This window comes from Thalassophryne amazonica, chromosome 7, assembly GCF_902500255.1.
Source record: "Thalassophryne amazonica chromosome 7, fThaAma1.1, whole genome shotgun sequence".
Classification (NCBI taxonomy): domain Eukaryota; kingdom Metazoa; phylum Chordata; class Actinopteri; order Batrachoidiformes; family Batrachoididae; genus Thalassophryne; species Thalassophryne amazonica.
This window is the reverse complement of record NC_047109.1, coordinates 36,475,504-36,498,813: the sequence shown is the minus strand read 5'-3', so window position 1 is coordinate 36,498,813 and position 23,310 is coordinate 36,475,504. Positions and strand designations below refer to the sequence as shown.

The 23,310-nt window shown below is 44.0% G+C and overlaps 1 protein-coding gene and 1 long non-coding RNA gene across 2 annotated transcripts in view; one reads left to right on the top strand and one right to left on the bottom strand.

Annotated features, from left to right (window-relative positions):
- The window catches only part of bcl3 (BCL3 transcription coactivator), a 75,827-nt gene that overhangs the window by 2,731 nt on the left and 49,786 nt on the right, over window positions 1-23,310 (bottom strand). The window contains exons 4-7 of the mRNA XM_034174017.1: window positions 13,811-14,012; window positions 4,731-4,819; window positions 4,563-4,640; window positions 1,922-2,089 (exon numbers count right to left, since the gene is read on the bottom strand). Coding sequence (XP_034029908.1) covers window positions 1,922-2,089; window positions 4,563-4,640; window positions 4,731-4,819; window positions 13,811-14,012 — 537 coding nt within the window. The remainder of the gene's footprint in view (window positions 1-1,921; window positions 2,090-4,562; window positions 4,641-4,730; window positions 4,820-13,810; window positions 14,013-23,310) is intronic.
- LOC117513792 lies at window positions 387-22,505 on the top strand. The gene is made up of 3 exons (XR_004561718.1): window positions 387-1,837; window positions 1,948-2,179; window positions 21,915-22,505. It is a non-coding gene; the product is annotated as an uncharacterized LOC117513792 (long non-coding RNA).

Genomic DNA, 23,310 nt, shown 5'->3' with positions numbered 1-23,310 from the left:
CTTTCTAAATGCAGCCAGTGTCTTCTCAGAGTGCTCCCCTTATGGTTGAGCAGTGCCACTCTTTTGGCTGCAATTGCTGGTTCTAGTTTGGTAATGCCAGCTTCAAACCAGTCAGCATTCTGGCTCACTCTCTTGCCAAAGGTGTCCATGGTGGAGATGTAGATGGCCTTGTGGATGTGACTCCATCTCTCTTTGGCACAGCTGGTAGGGTAGTCATTGAAGGCCTGTTCAAACGAGCTGGCAATGCGCTCGCACATGCATCAGGGGGAGGTGATGGTCTAGTAGTTAAAGCAGTGGCCTTGAGACCAGAAAATCCTTGGTTCAAATCCCAGCCTGACTGGAAAATCACTAAGGGCCCTTGGGCAAGATTTTCAATCCCCTATTGCTCCCAGTGAGTGAGCGCCTTGTATGGCAGCACCCCCACATTGGGGTGAATGTGAATGTGAGGCATTATTTGCAGAGCGCTTTGAGCATCTGATGCCGATTGAAAAACGCTATATAAATGCAGTTCTTTTACCACTGACGTAGTGGCTACGTTGATGCAAGGCCTTCCTTTCTGCTTATATCAGTAACGGCAGCGGGTAACGGCAAATTTCTGCATGGCTCTTGTGTTCAATTGGTCTGTGCCGACGAGCATGAATTTTCTGAAAAATTAACTGAATTATTAATTAAAAAGCAGTGGCACTGAAGAGACCTCCCCAAGGCGCACGCCTGGACAAATGTATGGGCATCCTGGGCTGCCAAGACAACAGGATCTCCCTCTCGGCCACACTGATGTGACCCAAAGGAGCGTAGAACGATACATCTGGCACCAGCTAGGTTGCAGGAGCTGTCGGAAGGGAGTCAGTGGCGACGACCAACCGCCTTAGGTGCTCCACTATGGATTTTCTGTCTGGGTTTACTCCTGTAACCTTATTCTCCTCGCAAAGATAATCCATAAGGCAGTGGAGCTATTTACCCATAGCTGGGGCCCTGACAGGTGCGACCACTCTGGGCCGGAGTAGACCTAGGAGCACAGGACCATGGGAACATAGCACCCTAGGGACAGACAGTACCAGTCAAAACCTTTGACTAGTACTGTAGGTTAGTTGGAAACATAAGAGCCTGGGAACATAGGACCTTCGGTACATGAGATTGATCTCTGTGGTACCAAAAAGCACTGACTGCAACTTTATAGTTCACAGAACCAGCTCACACAAAGAAAGCCTGGGTAGGTAAATTTTGCTTTGTAGTATAACCCTTAAGTGGAAAAATAAACATAGACTTGTCCCTCTGACACTCCAACCATTTCTTTATTATCTTAACCAATGAGTCATATCAGTTTTGCCACTGCATAAAGTTGTTCTGACCTAATTGAATAATAAACGAGTGGGATTTCCCATCAAAGAATTTTAATGAGTGGTGAAATTTTTAAACAACCACAAGGAAATGCCTCATACTGAGTTCCATCATCTTTTGGGGGGGTTATATGAACATAAATTCCCACCCTAAAGCTGTTGAGCTAAAATATTAAAATCACCTTGTCTGCCAGCACAAAAGGTCTGGGCATGGCTCCATCAACTTCATGGACATTAACCATGCACCAACTTTTGTTTCTTGCAGGGGTTAAGGTCAAACCTGACTGGCTGAATTACAAGAAAATGGAGCTATTAACCATCATCTCAGTCAAAGGCATTGGGTCTCTCATAGCTTGCCAATAACCTTGAAGCACAATGAAATCATGCCATCAAGAAGAAAACACTTCATCCAAGAATCCTCCAAAGAGGCTGAGTACCAAAGACATACGGTTTTGACCTTGAGTCACTGGTTCACATCTGTCTCACAACCATACAATAAGGTAGAAAGCAGCATCATTCTCCTGGATAGCAGTCGGCGTCAACAGATGCATTCTTTGTTTGCTTCCTCTCATATTCTTACTCACTTTCTTGTTTTTGGCCACCGTCACAGGAGTGTCATTGTGGTAGTTCTTCATACTGCTGTCGGCGCCACTCTTCAGGAGGAGTCGCACCATGTCTGTATGTCCTCGGCCCGAGGCGCTGTGCAGCGCCGTGTTGCCGCTGTAAGACTGGCCGTTCACATCGCAGCAGCTCTGCAGCGCAAAAACAAGATACCACTGATGTTAATCCTAAAGCAAGCACACGTGCAGGAGCAGTGAAATGGAACACTAAGCCACAGAAAGGTGAGATATGACATAAGAGAAAAGATCAATAAAATTGGACACGGACATAATGGATATAATGTATATTACATTATCCCCCTGAGTTCTACTATTACAACTAAACTGTTGTTTTGCTGCATTTCTTTTAGCGCTTTACATAATTAAAAGTTGTTCAGTCACATGACAGTCGTGCTTTCGAAGGTGAAAATGTAGAAGTGAGCATTACACACACATGCGTTTTGAACATGGATCTCCACCCACTGTTCTGAGCAGAAAAGAAACTGGTTTTGTCTGTTCAAAAATCTGCTTTTACCTTCTTGCAATCTGGCAAGTAAGAATGAGCTATTCACTGTTTTTTATTTTTTCCCATTTGTTTTAGCATGTTATTCATTTTATTCCATGCAGGGGTTGTGGCCAAGTGGTTAGTGAGTTTGGTTTCAATGCAGAGTTCCCGGTTCAAACCCCACCCCTGCCACATTTCTCCATGTAATATGGAGTTGCCTCACGAAGGGCATCCGGTGTAAAATGTGCCAAATCAACATGCAGATCCACCTTGGGTCTGCTGTGGTGAAAGCAAGAGAGCAGCTGAAGGGACTTACTATTCATTTCTTATTCCCCTAGAACAGGGGTGGGCAATCATGTGCCATGAAGGGCCAAAGCACTGCAGGTTTTCCTTGCTACCAGTCACCTCAGCAGGTGATTTCATTAATGATCAGGTGTTTCAGCAGGTAATTTCAAGACGACCAGGTGTTTATGTTCAAGGTAGAAGCTCATCAGCAACCCACCTGCTGAGGTGATTGGTTGCAAGGAAAACCTGCAGTGTCTCGGCCCTCGTTGCCCACCCCTGCCCTAGAAGGAATTTATGAAAGGAATGTGCTGTTATTATTGGATTTGGGGGCGGCGACTGCAGTGCACATTGTTGGAGAGGATTGAAAATTACTTTGGTATCGCTGGTCAAGTCGATTCCCAGTCACACTACCTGTCTTTGTGTTTGGACGAGACACCTATCCTACTTATCCACTGTCTCAGTCCCAGCCCGGTCTCACTTCTTTACTTTTTTTTTTTATGTGCCCCATCACGAAAACCATCTCCTTTTTGTGGCATTTTTTGAATTTTATTTTGCTATTTATAATCTTCCCCGTCTCCTAACTCTAACCATAACCATAGCGTAAGTGTGTATCCTCCCCAAATGTCATCTATAACCAGACATGGGGTCAAATACTTTGCATTGTATTTAAATACAAATACTTTAGAGTTTCAAATTCCAAATGCAAATACAAATACAAATACTTAGTACTTTTTCAAATACAAATACAAATACTTTATATTTTGAGTATTTCAAATACAAATACAAATACTTTCTATAAACTATAAACAACAAATCTACACAAAAGCTGATAAACCGGTGACAATTTATTGTGAAAATAGCATGACCAAATAGTACTGATAAGTAAAGGATTGAATGTTTTATCACAAATTCACTATTCACCTAACCCTAACTATCACAATATACGAGGGCTGTCCGTAAAGTATAGGTCCTTTTTATTTTTTTCAAAAACTATATGGATTTCATTCATATGTTTTTACGTCAGACATGCTTGAACCCTCGTGCGCATGCGTGAGTTTTTCCATGCCTGTCGGTGACGTCATTCGCCTGTGAGCACTCCTTGTGGGAGGAGTCGTCCAGCCCCTCGTCGGAATTCCTTTGTCTGAGAAGTTGCTGAGAGACTGGCGCTTTGTTTGATCAAAATTTTTTCTAAACCTGTGAGACACATCGAAGTGGACACGGTTCGAAAAATTAAGCTGGTTTTCAGTGAAAATTTTAAGAGCTGATGAGAGATTTTGAGGTGATTCTGTCGCCTGTAAGGACTTTTCACGGTGCGAGACGTCGCGCTGCGCTCTCAGGCAGCGTCATCAGCCTGTTTCAAGCTTAAAACCTCCACATTTCAGGCTCTATTGATCCAGGACGTCGTGAGAGAACAGAGAAGTTTCAGAAGAAGTCGGTTTCAGCATTTTATCCGGATATTCCACTGTTAAAGGAGATTTTTTTAATGAAAGACGTGCGGACGGGTCCGCGCGTCGGGACGCAGCCGACGCGGTGCGGCGGCACAGGAAAAACACCTCCGTGTTGATAACCATTTGTAAAATCCAGGCGGCTTTTGATGGCTTTCAGTGGAGTGAGTATATGAGAAATTGTTTATCAGCTGGAGATGTTCCAACTTGTCCTCAAGGCTTCCAACAGAGGTGTTTTTCCTGTGGCGGAGCGTCGCGGCGGCTGTGAGCCGACGCTGCAATCCGCCTGCACGTCTTTCATGTAGCCAGGGGAACTGGAAAGTCAAAAATTAAAAGAAAAGCACTCATCAAAGCGTGCAAAGTCACAAGTTCTCCTCCCCGTCATCATTACCTCAATGAGGAAGTGAACCATGTCGACGTTACTGGCCTCCACTGCATGCATGAGTGGACTCTGGCCACTTTTGATGTCCTGAATAAGAAAGAAAGCACCATGGGAAAAGCCCGCTGTCAACATCACTTACAGTAAATCTGAAATGTGTGATTATACACAGGAACTGACCATCACATTGATGTCAGCACCCGCGTCCAGCAGCATCCTGGTTAAATCCTTGTGACCTCGCTGCACTGCCAGATGGAGAGGACTCAAACCTGACAACAGCAACAAACCAGAGTCACAAGTTGTTCTTTTTTGTACATAACATAAATACAGATGACTGCAGATAGTTCTGACAGAGACTTTGCATGCGATCAGTATTCTACAGTACAGAATTTCAAATAGGTTCAGAAATAAATGCAAATGAACCAGCTGTATGTCAACAAAATATTGAATCAAATGTCCAACATTACTGAACCACAGCAAAAACATCAAGAAGTGAGACACTAGTTATGTCAACCAGTCCGACATAACTCAGTTGTTTAAATGGGAAAAGCAAATTAAAAATAAAGTGACATTGAATTGTATATTATGCATCCAATTTAAACAAGCACATTTTGAGGGACTGAATGGCACACTTAGATTAGGTAAATACAGCATTTCTTTTCTTAGATTGAATGTTTTATGAAATAAAAAATACAGACATGAAATTTATGTGTGGCCCATTTATTAAAGCCCTTTAATGAATTTAGAAATCATCACTTTTACAGCCTGTTTTCTTTGGACAAGTCAGAGGATGGATACATGGACGTTTCCAAGTAAATGAATATTTCTTGGACTTCATTTACATCAGTCATTCAGAAAAATAAACAGTGTGGTGCTGTATGGTAAATCTCTATAGTATGGGGCAGTTGTCAAAAGCTGAGTGATTGTGCAAATAGGAGACAAGTGAGGGACGCCATCAAGACATTGATCACAATGCTAAAGGAGATGTAGGCTTCTGTGGATGTGATGGGAGAAAGAGGGTCTAGTATAGGTTTGTGTGTTAAATCATTTGTCGGCATCTTAATGGAGTGGAGCAGAGAAAGACTTCAAGAAAATCACACCTCAGATATTGATATTGATGTGCGTCTCCCACTTCATGTCTGGCAAACTGTTGTGTGTACCTGAGGTTTGGAAGAAAACAACAGGTCGTAGAGCTTTTTCATTTCTTGCTCTGAAGCTGTTAGGCAGTCGAGTTGATTGGCGGTTTTTGCGGCTTAAGCCTTTTTCCACCCCTTCCCGTTCTCCATTTAATGTGGAATTGCATCAGGAAGGGCATCCGGTGTAAATCTTGTGCCAAATCAAGATGCAGATCCAACTCAGGTCTGCTGTGGCAACCTGAAGTGATACTAGGGAGAATTCAAAGGAATTTATTTACTTATTTAAGGCTTTTTTTTTCGCAGCTGGGTGGCATGGTGGTTAGTACAGTTGCCTCATAGTCACAAAGTCATGGGATCGCTTCCCACCTGAGCCTGTCTGTGTGGTGTTTGCATGATCTTCCCTCTGGCTTCATCCCACTTTCAAAGATGCTAGTTAGGCGAAATGGAAACTTGAGGGAGTGGCTCTGATTGTGCCCCTGCGGTAGACTGGTGTCCTGTCCATGATAGGTTGGGATAGGCTGGAGCCTATCCCAGCAGTCATAGGCTACCCCCTTAATTAGATTAAGCGGGTATAAGAAATTAATGAATGTTCTCGGTTGCCAGAAGTTTATGATGCTGGAATTTTCCATCATGATGGTCTTTTTTTCCCCATGTATTTTTAAGCTTGTTTTTATTGTCGCTATTTGAAACTTATTTTTAAATTGTATTACTACTACTGCTACTACTATTATCTATATTATAATAGCCAAGTGGCCTCTCTTTGTGTGTGTGTGCATTCGTGTGTGTGTGTACGGCTTCATTCACGCAGAAATCGGGGAGAGCTGACATTTGCTCTTTGGTATGTATAAGTATTTTGTGTCAAGGATGGATGCTGTGAAAACAGAAAGTTGATAGGACTAATATTTTTGGAGAAATTTGAAATTTTAGCTAACCAGTAAACAATGGATGTTGTGCTGCAATGCACCATGAGAATGTGGGGTTTTAAATGTTATTATTGTGGTTCATACTTGGCTCGGCACTCGGCTGCAAACCGCCCCAGTGCACGCTGAAGGTCCTGATTTGACGAAGCCAACAGAACCACATCGTCCGCAAACAGCAGAGACAAGATACTGTGGTTCCCAAACCAGACCCCCTCTACACCCTGGCTGCGCCTAGAAATTCTGTCCATAAAAATAATGAACAGAACCGGTGACAAAGGGCAGCCCTGGCGGAGGCCAGCGTGCACTGGAAACAGGTTTGACTTACTACCGGCAATGCGAACCAAGCTCCTGCTGCGGTCGTACAGGGACCAGATAGCCATTAGCAAAGGACCCTGGACCCCATACTCCTGGAGCACTCCCCACAGGGTGCCCCAAGGGACACGGTTGAACGCCTTCTCCAGATCCACAAAACACATGTGGACTGGTTGGGCGAACTCCCATGAACCCTCGAGCACCCGATGGAGCGTGTAGAGCTGGTCCAGTGTGCCGCGACCAGAACGAAAACCACACTGCCACTGAGGAGCTTTCTAACCACCTCGGTGACTTCGGCCTGGGTAATGGATGACTCCGCCTCTGAGTCCCCAGTCTCTGCTTCCTCTTCGGAAGACGTGACGATGGGATTGAGGAGATCCTCGAAGTACTCCTTCCACCACCTGACAACATCCCCAGTCAGGGTCAACAGCTCCCCACCCGCACCGTAAACAGTGCTGGTGGAGAGCTGCTTTCGCCTCCTGAGGTGTCGGACGGTTTGCCAGAATCTCTTCGAGGCCGACCGATAGTCCTCCTCCATGGCCTCCCCGAACTCCTCCCAGACCCGAGTTTTTGCCTTTGCGACCGCATGGGCTGCGGCGCGCTTGGCCTGCCAGTACCTGTTAGCTGCCTCTGGGGTCCCAACTACCAACAAAGATAAGTAGGACTCCTTCTTCAGCTTGACGGCATCCCTTACTTCCGGTGTCCACCACCGGGTTCGGGGATTGCCGCTGTGACAGGCACCAGAGACCTTGTGACCACAGCTACGAGCGGCCGCATCGACAATGGAGGTGGAGAACATGGTCCACTCGGACTCCATGTCTCCAACCTCCCCCGGGATCTGGGAGAAGCTCTCCCGGAGGTGGGAGTTGAAGACCTCACTGACAGAGGGTTCCGCCAGTCGTTCTCAGCAGACCCTCACGATACGTTTGGGCCTGCCTGGTCTGACCGGCTTCCTCCCCTCCCAGCGGATCCAACTCACCACTAGGTGGTGATCGGTCGACAGCTCTGCCCCTCTCTTCACTCGAGTGTCCGAGACACATGGCCGAAGGTCAGATGATATGACTACAAAGTCGATCATCGACCTCCGGCTCAGGGTGTCTTGGTGCCACGTGCACTTATGGACACCCTTGTGCTCGAACATGGTGTTCGTGATGGACAAACTGTGAGTAACACAGAAGTCCAACAACTGAACACCACTCGGGTTCAGATCGGGGAGGCTGTGCTTCCTGATCACCCCCCTCCAGGTCTCACTGTCGCCGCCCACGTGGGCCAGGAAAACAATGGAGTCCCCAGTCAGAGCGCTATCGAGTACCCCTCCCAGGGACTCCAGGAAGGTCGGGTACTCTGCACTGCTGCTCGGCCCGTAGGCCGAGACAACGGTGAGAGACCTGTCCCCGACCTGAAGGCATAGGGACGCGACCCTCTTGTTCACCGGAGTGAACTCCAACACATGACGACTGAGCTGGGGAGCAATAAGCAATGCGACCCCAGCTCTCCGCCTCTCCCCGTGGGCAATGCCAGAAAAATGAAGCGTCCAGCCCCTCTCCAAGAGTTGGGTACCAGAGTCCAAGCTGTGAGTGGAGGTGAGCCTGACTATCTCTAGTCGGTATCTCTCAACCTCCCGCACAAGCTCAGGCTCCTTCCCCCCCAGCGAAGTGACATTCCATGTCCCAACAGCCAGGGGCTGTGAGCATGGACCGGGCCGCCGGGCCACTCACCCTCGACCGCCACCCAATCCTCTCTGCACCCGACCCCCATGGCCCCCTCTGCAGGTGGTGAACCCACAGGAGGGCGGGCCCACATTGCTCTTTTGGGCTGAGCCCGGCCGGGCCCCATGGGCTAAGGCCCGACCACCAGGCACTCGCGCGCGAGCCCCAACCCCAGGCCTGGCTCCAGGGTGGGGCCCTGGCTCCGCCATACCGGGCGACGTCTTGGTCCTTGATTTTTTACTGGTCATGGAGGTTCTGAAGAGTGTGAAGCTTCCGGGATGAAGATCAGCACCTCCAAATCTGAAGCCATGGTTCTCGACCAGAAAAAGGTGCTTTGCCCTCTTCAGGTCGGTGGAGTGTCCTTGCCTCAAGTGGAGGAGTTTAAGCATCTTGGGGTCTTGTTCACGAGTGAGGGACGGATGGAGCATGAGATTGATAGACAGATCAGTGCAGCATCTGCAGTGATGTGGTCGCTGTATCGGACCGTCGTGGTGAAGAGAGAGCTGAGTAGGGGGGCAAAGCTCTTGATTTACCGATTGATCTACGTTCTGATCCTCACCTATGGTCATGAGATTTGGCTCATGACCGAATGAACGAGATCGCGAGTACAAGCGGCCGAGATGAGGTTCCTCCGCAGGGTTGCTGGGTGCTCCCTTAGAGATAGGGTGAGGAGCTCGGCCACTCGGGAGGAGCTCAGAGTCGAGCCACTGCTCCTCCACCTCGAAAGGAGTCAGTTGAGGTGGCTTGGGCATCTTTTCCAGATGCCCCCTGGACGCCTCGCTGGAGAGGTGTTCCGGGCACATCCCATTGGGATGAGGCCCCGGGGAAGACCCAGGACACGCTGGAGGGACTACATCTCTCGGCTGGCTTGGGAACGCCTTGGGGTTCCCCCGGAGGAGCTGGGGGAGGTGTGTGTGGATCGGGAGTTCTGGGCGGCTTTGCTTGAGCTGCTGCCCCCACGACCCGACTCTGGATAAAGCGGAAGAAAATGGATGGATGGATGGATGGATGGATGGATGGATGGATATTGTGGTTCATGATAGTTTAACAGTGTTGTTAGTGTTATTGATTTATTGTGATTTTGTAGTTCAATTGGTTTAGTCACTTTAGTTATGTTGCCATTACCAAGAGTGAGTTCAGTCTCATCTTGCTGATACCATGAGTTAAATGTGTATTGTGTTTGATCTCCACTATTTGTGTCTAAAAGTAGAAACACTTGCATGTGGTAAAGAAAAATAGCTGTGCATGTGCGCGTGTGTGCATGCATGCAAGCAACTTGGATCAGGGACAAACAGAGCACAGCTGACATTTACCGTTTGCTATGCTTATGTATTTTGGGTCAAGAATGAACGGCACCAAAATGGAACACTGATAGGACTAATAGTTTTGGAGAAGCTAATATTTTTAGTTAACGTTGTTAATTACATTTTGGACTTGCACGCCTTTCCAGCAGGGGGCGGCAAATCATCTTTATATTAAGAGTGTGAGTGCATGAATTAATTTAGTAAGTTCAATGTCAATACATATAATTGTACACACGTTAGAAATACATGGATGACACTTATTTCCATTGTAGTCCATTTAAAAATCAAATGGCAAAACAGAAGTAACAATAATAATAATAATAATAATAATGATAATAATAATAGTGTGTATATGATAACAACAACCTAAACAATTTATAAATACATTAAGACAGTAAATTAACATTAAAAATTACATAATTAACATGGAATTAAAGGGTTGAGTACGTCTTCTAAAAATTATTGAGGTCCAAGGGTCTAAAAACATTCTGGACTCGCACACCATTCCAATTCTTTGCTTAATTTTTACCACACTTGAAAAATGTCAGCTACCTATGTTATAAACATTACCCAATCTAGAGCCCGTGGATCCCCATGGGCAACACGCTAGTTATTATTATTACTAAACTATGTGAGTTTTATGAGCTATATTTGTGTTTCACAATAACTGTTCTCTTGTTGGTTGGCAATCAGATCGAAACTGAATTTGGGTGAACACTAAACCCAGTGTATCAGCCAAGTAGTGTACTGCAACTGACAATACAAAATACTGTAAAAAAAAAAAAATACTGTAAGAGGGTACTGTTCACCATTTATGTTTAAGAAGATATGACGACGAAGAAGAGGAGGAAAACGTTGCCACGAATAGCGGGAGAAGAAGAAAACTAGAAGGGTGGAAATGAGAGTGGGGACTTTGAATGTTGGTAGTATGACTGGTAAACGGAGAGAGCTGGCTGATATGATGGAGAGGAGAAAGGTAGACATATTGTGTGTGCAAGAGACCAAGTGGAAGGGAAGTAAGAGCAGGAGCATCGGCGGTGGGTACAAGTTGTTGTACCATGGTGAGGACAGGAAGAGAAATGGTGTTGGGGTCATTTTAAAGGAAGAGTATGTTAAAAGTGTGTTGGAGGTTAAGCGAGTGTCTGACAGGGTGATGAGTGTGAAGTTGGAAATTGAAGGGGTGATGATGAATATCATCAGTGCATATGCCCCACAGGTAGGATGTGAGATGAAGCAGAAAGAAGATTTCTGGAGTGTGTTAGATGAGGTCGTGGAGAGTGTGCCCATGCCTGAAAGAGTGGTGATAGGAGCAGGCTTCAATGGGCATGTTGGTGAAGGGAACAGAGGTGATGAGGAAGTAATGGGTAGATATGGTATCAAGGATAGGAATGGGGAAGGACAGATGGTAGTTGATTTTGCAAAAAGGATGGAAATGGCTGTGGTGAATACCTACTTTAAGAAAAGGGAGGAGCACAGGGTAACATATAAGAGTGGAGGAAGGTGCACACAGGTGGACTACATTCTTTATAGGAGATGCAAGCTAATAGAAATCACAGACTGTAAGGTGGTAGCAGGAGAGAGTGTCACTAGACAGCATAGGATGGTTGTTTATAGGATGACTTTAGAGGTAAAGAAGAAGAAGAGAGTGAGAGCTCAACAAAGGATCAGATGGTGGAAGCTGAAGGAGGAAGACTGTTGTGTGAAATTTAGCGAGCAGGTGAGAGAAACACTAGTTGGAGGGGAAGCAATTTTGGACAACTGGAAAAGTACTGCAGATGTGGTGAGGGACACAGCTAGGGCAGTACTGGGTATGACATCTGGACAGTGGAAGGAAGACAAGGAAACTTGGTGGTGGAATGAAGAGGTCCAGGAAAGCATAAGGAGAAAGAGGTTGGCGAAAAAGTTTTGGGATAGTCAGAGAGATGAAGAAAGTAGACAGGAGTACAAGGAGATGCGACGTAAGGCGAAAAGAGAAGTGGCAAAAGCAAAGGAAAAGGCATATTGCGAGCTGTACAAGAAGTTGAATAGTAAGGAAGGAGAAAAGGACTTTGGACGATTGGCCAGACAAAGGGACAGAGCTGGAAAGGATGTGCAGCAGGTTAGGGTGGTAAAAGATGCACATGGTAATGTGCTGACAAGTGAGGAGTGTGTGCTGAGAAGGTGGAGGGAATATGTTGAAGAGTTGATGAATAACGAAAATGAGCGAGAGAAAAGGCTGGATGATGTGGTGAGAGTAAATCAGGAAGTAAAACAGATTAGCAAGGAAGAAGTGAGGGCTGCTATGAAGAGGATGAAGAGTGGAAAGGCAGTTGGTCCAGATGACATTCCAATGGAGGCATGGAAATGTCTAGGAGAGATGGCAGTAGAGTTTCTAACCAGATTGTTTAATAAAATCTTGGAAAGTGAGAGGATGCCTGAGGAGTGGAGACGAAGTGTGCTGGTTCCTATTTTCAAGAACAAGGGTGATGTGCAGAGCTGCAGTAACTACAGAGGCATAAAGCTGATCAGCCACAGCATGAAGTTATGGGAAAGAGTAGTAGAAGCTAGGCTTAGTAAACAGGTGAAGATCTGTGAGCAGCAATATGGTTTCATGCCGAGAAAGAGCACTACAGATGCAATGTTTGCTCTGAGAATACTGTTGGAAAAGTACAGAGAAGGACAGAAAGAGTTACATTGTGTGTTTGTGGACTTAGAAAAAGCTTATGATAGGGTGCCAAGAGAAGAGTTGTGGCATTGAATGAGGAAGTCTGGAGTGGCAGAGAAGTATGTTAGGGTAGTGCAGGACATGTACAAGAATAGTGTGACAGCGGTGAGATGCGCAGTTGCAATGACAGACTCATTCAAGGTGGAGGTGGGATTACACCAAGGATCAGCTCTGAGTCCTTTCTTGTTTGCAGTGGTGATGGACAGGTTGACAGATGAGATCAGACAGGAGTCCCCATGGACTATGATGTTTGCAGATGACATTGTGATCTGTAGTGAGAGTAGAGAGCAAGTTGAGTCTAGTCTGGAGAAGTGGAGATATGCTTTGGAGAGAAGGGGAATGAAAGTCAGTAGAAGCAAGACTGAGTACATGTGTGCGAATGAGAGGGAGCCCAGTGGAATAGTGCAGTTACAAGGAGTAGAAGTGGTGAAAGTAAATGAGTTTAAATATTTGGGGTCAACTGTTCAAAGTAATGGAGAGTGTGGTAGAGAGGTGAAGAAGAGAGTGCAGGCAGGGTGGAGTGGGTGGAGAAAGGTGGCAGGAGTGATTTGTGACCGAAGAATATCAGCAAGAGTGAAGGGGAAAGTTTACAAAACAGTAGTGAGACCAGCTATGTTGTATGGTTTAGAGACAGTGGCACTAACAAAAAGACAGGAGGCAGAGCTGGAGGTGGCAGAGCTGAAGATGTTGAGATTCTCTTTGGGAGTGACAAGAATGGACAAGATTAGGAATGAACATATCAGAGGGACAGCTCAGGTGGGACGATTTGGAGACAAAGTCAGAGAGGCGAGATTGAGATGGTTTGGACATGTGCAGAGGAGGGACCCAGGGTATATAGGGAGAGGATGCTGAGGATGGAGCCACCAGGCAGGAGGAGAAGAGGGAGACCAAAGAGGAGGTTCATGGATGTGCTGAGAGAGGACATGCAGGTGGTTGGTGTGACAGAGGAAGATACAGAGGACAGGGTGAGATGGAAACGATTGATCTGCTGTGGCGACCCCTAACGGGAACAGCCGAAAGACAAAGAAGAAGATAGAACCTCACTGACATCTGTGTGGTACACCATAACGTTTTGAAAGCCTTTATTTGGAGCCTGTCCATAATCACATATGATGGCACTTACTTTTAAGAATGTGCTTAATAAAGTGACTAAACCTTCTCTGCTGTCTACTTACCCTCATAATTTCTGATGTCTAGGCATGTAGAGGATGTATGATGGGACAGCACGACAGACATACAGTCAGGCTGATTGTATTCACAGCAGAGGTGGAGTGCTGTCTGCCCGTTGCGGTCCAAGGCAGCGGGATCGGCTCCTGCTTTCAACAAGGCCTGTACCATGGCTGCTTGTTGGGTAATCACTGCAAGATGAAGGGGAGTCTGTGTGGAAATAAAAGTATATCGACAGTTAAAAGACGTACCTGCAAGTGTTTAGTATTTGTACACATAGTGGGCATTGTGTTTCTCAATACAGTTACAAGCATAACTTGAAGGCAGGCGCTAGTAGGCAGAGCACATAGGTGATCATAGAACATGCCCCTTTTTCAGCAGGTGGCAGACAAACTTCATGTAAATTAACTAGCTGTTTATTATTTTATACCTACCATCCACCAGGTGGCAGACATGTCAATGAGATATTACATGGGGTTTCAGTGATCTAGCAGGAAAGTTAACTACTGAGTCATCGCTTCTTCCTCGTGCTTTTAATTTGCCAGGTTACAAGGTAGCACTCATTGTTTTTGAGCTATTGCTTCTGGAAGCTGGTTGGGATGGAAAACCCAACTCACCCATCTACATTTTTGCTTTATACTGTTACCGGTGCAAGAAAAAAAGATCACAGGGAACCCAAAATCAAGATTAGATTAGATTAGATTGTTCAAGTTTGGTTTTGACAAGCAGTGCTTTCCCTCTCAAAAATATGTCTAGCTTTTAATTTACACACAGTCCAAAATACATGGTGCAAACCCATCTGGGGAGTCTCAGATTACCATCAAGCATTTGCTATCTAGAAGATGCACATTCTGATTGCAATCGAAGGATTAATGGTTTACATTATTCAAGGGGATGCTGTGTATATTCTGTAAGCATATCATAACTTCAATCAACAAGAGTAGTCAAGGATTTCTGGTGGGAGATTATTGACCAGCCGAACACGTTCAACAGGAGAGACATGATGGTGGAAGTTAATGTGACAGCAAGATTAAAATCTATGTGCTTATTATGCATTATAAACACCTTTTATGCCCACTGTGTGAAGATTGTATGATGGCCACCATGCATGGATAAGAACATAAGCTGCAGCTGTGTCAGCTAGATGTTTTGATGCACCTCACACCAAACCTGAATGGATGCATGAAACAACATCCATCTCCTGCACTACACACTCCTTGTCTGGCTTTCATGCTTTTGTCTGCGCTATCTGGCATGACACAGCTGGGGTTAGCCTTCTTTGTCTGTTATAAGGTTGGAATGTGTGATTAATATTTGTAATTCGCTTTTTTAATCAAAGCACACATTGTTACATACCTTAAAGATGCGTTGCACTTCCCTACATCTCGTTTGTAGATTATTCACATTTGCATGCTTGGTTAGTGTCCCTTTCCTTCATAGTGTGTTGAGTTTGCAGCATTAGTGACAGTTACTCTTTTGCCTAGAGTAAAAGATACATCCCTAAATGTGGCTTTCCTTTCTGCATATGTGTGCCTAAGGTGTGTATTGAAAGCTTCAGCTCATCGTCATATGAAAGTGAAAATTGTGTTGTAAGGTTTGGGACACACTGTAATAAACAGAATAATAAAAAGCACTGTGATGAAGACCGTAAATAAGAGGCAGAAAAGAGAGAGAGTGAAATAATCCACTGACGAACTTAATTTGCTGCAACAAAGGTAGCAGGAAGAGTGGAACTATTTCTTGCCAAGAAATCATTTCAGCTCCATCCTGTTCTACAGGTTAAAGGTCAAAAACATAATGGAGCAGCAGCCAGAAGGAAGGACCAGCACAGAAAATAAACAAACCATGAAGATGAACTTTATCGCTATTACACTTCAAATGATAAGATATGGTGCAGGAACATGCGTATAAACTTCATAAAATTATTGGTCAGGTATCACACACACTGATCTAGCACCGAACTATAACTTAACCATTGCAACTAGGTTTGATCTTAACAGGTGATGGGCAACATGTGCATCTTTACAGACCAGTATGGGGAGTTGTGGAGTAGAAGTGAGAAACTTGCAACTGCAGGATCCTCTGTATGATTCCCCTGTCAGATATGACAATCACAACGGTGCTCTTGAACAAGGTCTTTAATTCCAATGTTGCTCCCGGTGTGCAGCTGAGGGCTTTGTGTGACAGCATCTTGACATTAGTATGTGAGTGAGTGAGTGTGTGTGTGTGTGTCTGAATGGATGAATTTGAGGCATCTCCATAAAGTGCATTAAGCATCTACATCTGCTAGAAAAGCACTAATGAAATGCACTCCATTTACTAGCAAATTGTGAGGGGTTGGAAAACTGGCGATTTTGCCCTACAGGTGTGTTGTAAATGATAAACATACTCTTACCAGCCACTTTATTAGGTACACCTGTTCAATTGCTTAACACAAATAGCTAATCAGCCAATCACATGGCAGCAACTCTATGCACTTAGGCATCTAGATTTGAAGACGATTTGCTGAAGTTCAAACCGACCATCAAATGGGGAACAAAGGGGATTTAAGTGACTCTGAATGTGACATGGTTGTTGGTTCCAGAGGGGCTGGTCTGAATATTTCAGAAACTGCTGATCTCCTGGGATTTTCACACACAACCATCTCTGGGGTTTACCGAGAATGGTCCAAAAAAGAGAAGATATCTAGGGAGAGGCAGTTGCATGAACGAAATTAGGCTGTTGTCACAGGTCAGAGGAGAATGGGCAGACTGGTTGAATGGGCGACTGTGTGATGCCATCATGTCAAAGCTTGGCAAAGCTTCTGGGGAAAACCTGGTCTTGTTAGGAGAGAGGGCATCCATCCCACTTTGGATGGAGCAGCTCTCATTTCTACAAATCTGGCCAATTTTCTTAAATCCTCCAAACCGTGACTATCCAGGGTTAGGACCAGGAAGCAGAGTTGTAGTCTTACACACCTCTCTGCAGCTTCTCTCCCCCTGCCATCCCCTCATTACCCCATCCCCATAGAGACGGTGCCTGCTCCCAGACCACCAATAACCAGCAAAAATCTATTTAAGCATAAAATTCCAAAAGAAAAAATAATATAGCACCTTCAACTGCACCACAGACTAAAACAGTTAAATGTGGTCTATTAAACATTAGGTCTCTCTCTTCTAAGTCCCTGTTAGTAAATGATATAATAATTGATCAACATATTGATTTATTCTGCCTTACAGAAAACTAGTTACAGCAGGATGAATATGTTAGTTTAAATGAATCAACACCCCGAGTCACACTAACTGCCAGAACGCTCGTAGCACGGGCCGAGGCGGAGAATTAGCAGCATCTTCCATTCCAGCTTATTAATTAATCAAAACCCAGACAGAGCTTTAATTCATTTGAAAGCTTGACTCTTAGTCTTGTCCATCCAAATTGGAAGTCCCAAAAAACAGTTTTATTTGTTGTTATCTATCGTCCTCCTGGTCGTTACTGTGAGTTTCTCTGTGAATTTTCAGACCTTTTGTCTGACTTAGTGCTTAGCTCAGATAAGATAATTATAGTGGGCGATTTTAACATCCACACAGATGCTGAGAATGACAGCCTCAACACTGCATTTAATCTATTATTAGACTCAATTGGCTTTGCTCAAAATGTAAATGAGTCCACCCACCACTTTAATCATATCTTAGATCTTGTTCTGACTTATGGTATGGAAATTGAAGACTTAACAGTATTCCCTGAAAACTCCCTTCTGTCTGATCATTTCTTAATAACATTTACATTTACTCTGATGGACTACCCAGCAGTGGGGAATAAGTTTCATTACACTAGAAGTCTTTCAGAAAGCGCTGTAACTAGGTTTAAGGATATGATTCCTTCTTTATGTTCTCTAATGCCATATACAACACAGTGCAGAGTAGCTACCTAAACTCTGTAAGTGAGATAGAGTATCTCATCAATAGTTTTACATCCTCATTGAAGACAACTTTGGATGCTGTAGCTCCTCTGAAAAAGAGAACTTTAAATCAGAAGTGCCTGACTCCGTGGTATAACTCACAAACTCGCAGCTTAAAGCAGATAACCTGTAAGTTGGAGAGGAAATGGCGGCTCACTAATTTAGAAGATCTTCACTTAGCCTGGAAAAAGAGTCTGTTGCTTTATAAAAAAGCCCTCCATAAAGCTAGGACATCTTACTACTCATCACTAATTGAAGAAAATTCAACAACCCCAGGTTTCTTTTCAGCACTGTAGCCAGGCTGACAAAGAGTCAGAGCTCTATTGAGCCGAGTATTCCTTTAACTTTAACTAGTAATGACTTCATGACTTTCTTTGCTAATAAAATTTTAACTGCTCAAGGAAGCCCTACCATTATTTAATGCTTCGATCTTAAATATGATCAATCTATCTTTATTAGTTGGCTATGTACCACAGGCTTTTAAGGTGGCAGTAATTAAACCATTACTTAAAAAGCCATCACTTGACCCAGCTATCTTAGCTAATTATAGGCCAATCTCCAACCTTCCTTTTCTCTCAAAAATTCTTGAAAGGGTAGTTGTAAAACAGCTAACTGATCATCTGCAGAGGAAAGGTCTTTCCTTTTTGCTAAAGCTTATAGTTAGGGCTGGATCAGGTGACCCTGAACCATCCCTTAGTTATGCTGTTATAGACTTAGACTCCTGGGGGGTTCCCATGATGCACTGAGTGTTTCTTTCTCTTTTTGCTCTGTATGCACCACTCTGCATTTAATCATTAGTGATTGATCTCTGCTCCCCTCCACAGCATGTCTTTTTCCTGGTTCTCTCCCTCAGCCCCAACCAGTCCCAGCAGAAGACTGCCCCTCCCTGAGCCTGGTTCTGCTGGAGGTTTCTTCCTGTTAAAAGGGAGTTTTTCCTTCCCACTGTCGCCAAGTGCTTGCTCACAGGGGGTCGTTTTGACCGTTGGGGTTTTTACGTAATTATTGTATGGCTTTGCCTTACAATATAAAGCGCCTTAGGGCAACTGTTTGTTGTGATTTGGCGCTATATAAATAAAATTGATTGATTGATTGATTGATTGATTGATTGATGTCACTATGGACCAACATCTCTGAGAGGAATGTTTCCAGCTCCTTGTTGAATCTATGCCACAAAGAATTAAGGGCGTTCCGAAGGCAAAGGCTTGGGGGTGGGGGTGGGGGGAGTATCTAATAATTTGGCCGGTGAGTGTATATCCATAAGTATAGCCACATGCCTTTTTCTGATGACCACATATTAGCAAAATAAACTGGTTTTATACTCGTTCATTTTGTTGCTGGCAGAAAAATAAGTTAATCACTTGAAAGTAAAGATTTTTTTAAATAACTGCCTGCAAGGAAACTATGTTGATTCTTTGTCCAGGCAATACATATTGTGACAGCTGCTGCTGTTTTGAACATCTCCAACTAAAATGTCAATAAAATCCAATGCAGTATCAGTTCGTGGGAATGGGCAACCTGGTCTCACGGCATGTCGTGATTCAGCAGCACAAAATATACATTAATCTATTGGTTCATGATATTGTCACAAAAAGCACCTCATTTTCATCACAGCAGCGCAAATTCATTCTAATTCATTCAGTGATGACTGCACGAAATTAAAAGTGAAGGGGGTTCAGGGTGGTGATGGTTAGGGTAGGGGGAAGGAGTAGGATTAGGTTATGGTTAAGGTTGGGGTTGAGGGGTAGGATAGTGAGTTTAAAAAAACCTGTCACAAAAATTTTAATCATTTCGTGACGGGAGCACGAAAAACGGGGCACAATTTCATTTGGGATGGGGGCACAAATGTAGGGTGAAAGCGGGGGTCTGGGGGGGAACCATGGTTAACGTTTGGGGAGGGTAACCACTAACGCTATGCTTATGGTTAGAATTAGGATAAGGGGAAGATTCTAAATATCAAAACAAAAACTGTGTCATGAAAGCACCCGCTTTTCGTGATGGGGGCACAAAAAAAATTTTGTGAGACTGAGCTGGTAGAATCAAGACAACCTGTGATTGGTGTTTCTATACATTGAAGCTGGCAAGCAAAATATTTGGGTGATTTCTTCTTGCACATATTTTGCCCCATTTGTGCAATTCTGCATGAATCAGGAAACTGAGGTAAACTGAAAACAAGGAAAACTTTTCTCACTATGCAAAAAAATGTCTTCACAAGACAAACTAGTCCTCTAGAAGACATAGTGTCAAAAGGAATCACTGTCAGCAATTCAAAGTCCAAAAAAATAACCAGCTGCAGCATATGAGACCTTTACATGCTGTGTCATAGAACAAACACTGTGATTCACAACAGTCCTTAAATGAAACGTCGTTATTTCCCAAAGAGGACAAACCTGTTCTGAGACAGCCTGAAGTGGAAGAACAACAAAGATTACACACACACACACACACACACACACACACACACACACACACACACACACACACACACACACACACACACACACACACACACACACACACACACACACACACACACACCACACACACACACACACACACAGTACATAATGTGAGCTAATGAGGTCTGAATGAAATGAGCCAATCCGGGACGTTTCTTTGGAGTCAGGTCAGTAAATTATGTGATGTACATGTTCCAATAGATAATGACTTAAACTCTTGTACTTTAGTTTGGAAACACATCTCAGTCACAAGGGGAAGTCTTTTAACCTGGACTTTTTTGGCGCTATTCAAGTTGCACAATAAACAGTAATCAGGAACAGACTGCACTCCAAGTTTCACTTTTGTTTCTTTACCTCGAGCGTTGCTCCCTGTATGTGTATACATCTACTTTATCATGTTGTGGGGACAACTGTTTATCACAGTTCATAGCACATAGATAATCAGTCTTGATAGTCTTGGGGAGGTGATGGTACAGTGGTTAAGCGTTGGGCTTGAGACCAGAGGATCCTCAGTTCAAAACTCAGCCAGAACGGAAAATTGCCAAGGGCCCTTGGGCAAGGTCCTTAATCCCCAAGGTGCTCCCAGTGTGTAGTGAGCGCCTTGTATGGTAGCACCCTGACATCAGTGAGTGAGTGCATATAATGTGAGGCATAATTGTAAAGCGCCCTGAGTGTCTAATGCAAATGGAAAAGCACTATATAAACGCAGTCCATTTACCATTTGAAAGAACAACATTAAATGCAGGTTTGAAATTGCCAGAAGGTATGTTGGAGCCTTGAACCAAGATTTCAGGTCTTTTTTTTAGCAATAATTTGATTTCCACCACTCTTACGTTGAAATGCGTCACATAGACATGCCACAAAGGGGTTGCCACTTGACTGTGGCAGAAAAATGGTTGTTTTAGAGATAAGGGGATGGATCAGTGGTCTGCCTGGGTGGATGCTGTCCAGAACCTAAGGCGGTTCCAACTTGACTCTACCGTGTAGTTGTGACTGGAAAAGCAACAGCCAGAAGATGTTTGCACAGGGTCAACAGTTCCAGCCAATGAAGCATGCAAGGTTTTGGTGGCTTCAGGCACTAGTTACCTCTATCAAAAAAGTTGGAGGAAGTTATGGTATCACCCTTGTTTGTTTGTGAACAGCCTGGAGCCCACAATTTTTCATATATCACTATGAAATTTTTTACCAAGTGGCAAAAGCAATGACAAATTGTGCATAGCAAATATAACCAATGTTCTGTGAAAATTATCTGAAAAATAATTCAGAAAACAAAACAGTTGGAAAAAAATCCTGACCGCCACAAAAAACTTTAATTCAAGTGCATGAACTAAAGAGATACTCCTGACATTTTATCACATCTAATTTAGCTTTTGAAAAGCCACTTCTAACAGGACTATGACCTTGAAATGTTTTTTCAAGGTAAAATTTTGTGGAATTAGAAATTAGCGATGGTGGGGGTTTGTGCTCTACGAGTGCGGTGCTCTCGTTGTCTTTCTGCAGTCACAAGGTTTTTGAGTATGACCTGCTTTGGATAGATTTCCATTTCTTAAAGATAGATTCAACTCAAATAGATGTTCAGCACTTAAAATCAAAGTCTGTTCTGGGAGTGGGATTCACCACGTTATGAAAACATCTTGGTTACTGGATGGCAACCACCCAGCCAGAAAAGTGGTAATTCCCTGATGATACATCTTGAAAGTAACCACTGATCTCTTGCAGACTGGTGAAACATGGACGTCACGTTGGTCTCCTCCAACTGCTGGCGAAGGTCAAGTTGTTGTTTTCACACTCCATGTGATAACTCTGCTACTGCCTTCCATCGGAGGGAAGTACACATTGTGAAGGGGACTGGGGAAAGCCATTTGCAGCCTCATCTCTGGAAAAGATGAAACCACAGGATTGCACCATGGATGTTTGGAGGGCCATGACAGGCGTGGTGCTGAAGGTTCATCTATTGCACTGTAGTCTTCATGTCCAAGCCAGAGGTGGCTCATGTGGGTGAGCCTTTGAAATAAACTGTGGCTGTGTCCCAATTCAGGGACTGCACCCTTCTAAGGCTGTGTCCCATAAAAATCTGGCCATCAGAGACATAGGAAGCCAAACCTGTTCTGAAATGAGATGGTCTAGCACAAGGAGCATTTGTGATTACTTCATTTACTTTTCCCGTCCCTAGTCCCTGTTGCTTAGAAACCTTTATATTTGTATGCGACAAGCTACACTGTAAAATTCAATGAGTTAGTTGAACTCAAATCATTTGAGGAAACCGATTGCCTTAAACCATTTGAGTTTGCCAACTTAAATAAAATAATTTTCAAAAATGTAATTGTTAAAGTTTTAGTAACTTAATTTATAGTTAATTAAACTTATGTAAATCTAGCTTATTTTTTCAATAAAAAAGTGACAAATAAATTTCTGCCTAAAAAATTTGCATTACATTTTGGATTAGATTGTTTGATGCATTCTTTGGTTTACTTGTTGACTCTGCGTTGTGTTGTTATGACTTCCCCTCGGGACGCAAACTCACGATCTCCGGCATGGAAGTCGGACTCTCTAACCAGAAGGCTCCGGCCTTTTGACCAGAGAATTCTTTTGAGCTGTTGGGAGTGAGGTTTACTAACTACATATGCACAGTGACACCTGCTGGCCTCCGTTACATAAACTCAATTAAAATGAGTGAATGGAACGCACTGGAAATACATCACCAACACTTAAATGCCCCAAAACATTAAATGCACTTAAAGGAACTGAGTTGTTATGACAACAATTCATATTTGAGTCGGTTTAATTAATGAAAATGAGTGACTATAACTTCTGTCAAAGTTTGAGTTACATTAACTTTTGTGTTAAAATGGAGTGTTCGGTTTAACAGTAGCAGAGTAGTGGCATAATCTGTAGATTAGTAATCAATTTGAAGTGCTTGTTTACATTTTACTGAACATTACTTTTTTTTACAATCATACAGATGGAGCATGAAAGAAAGGAAAGAAAGCGGCATACGTCGGCCACATGGAGCCTTCAAAATGGCACAGCCTAGTCCCGCCACTTATAACATATGCAGCGGACGAATACCACCTTAGAAGGGTGCAGTTGCTGAATTAGAGCACAGCTTGTGTGC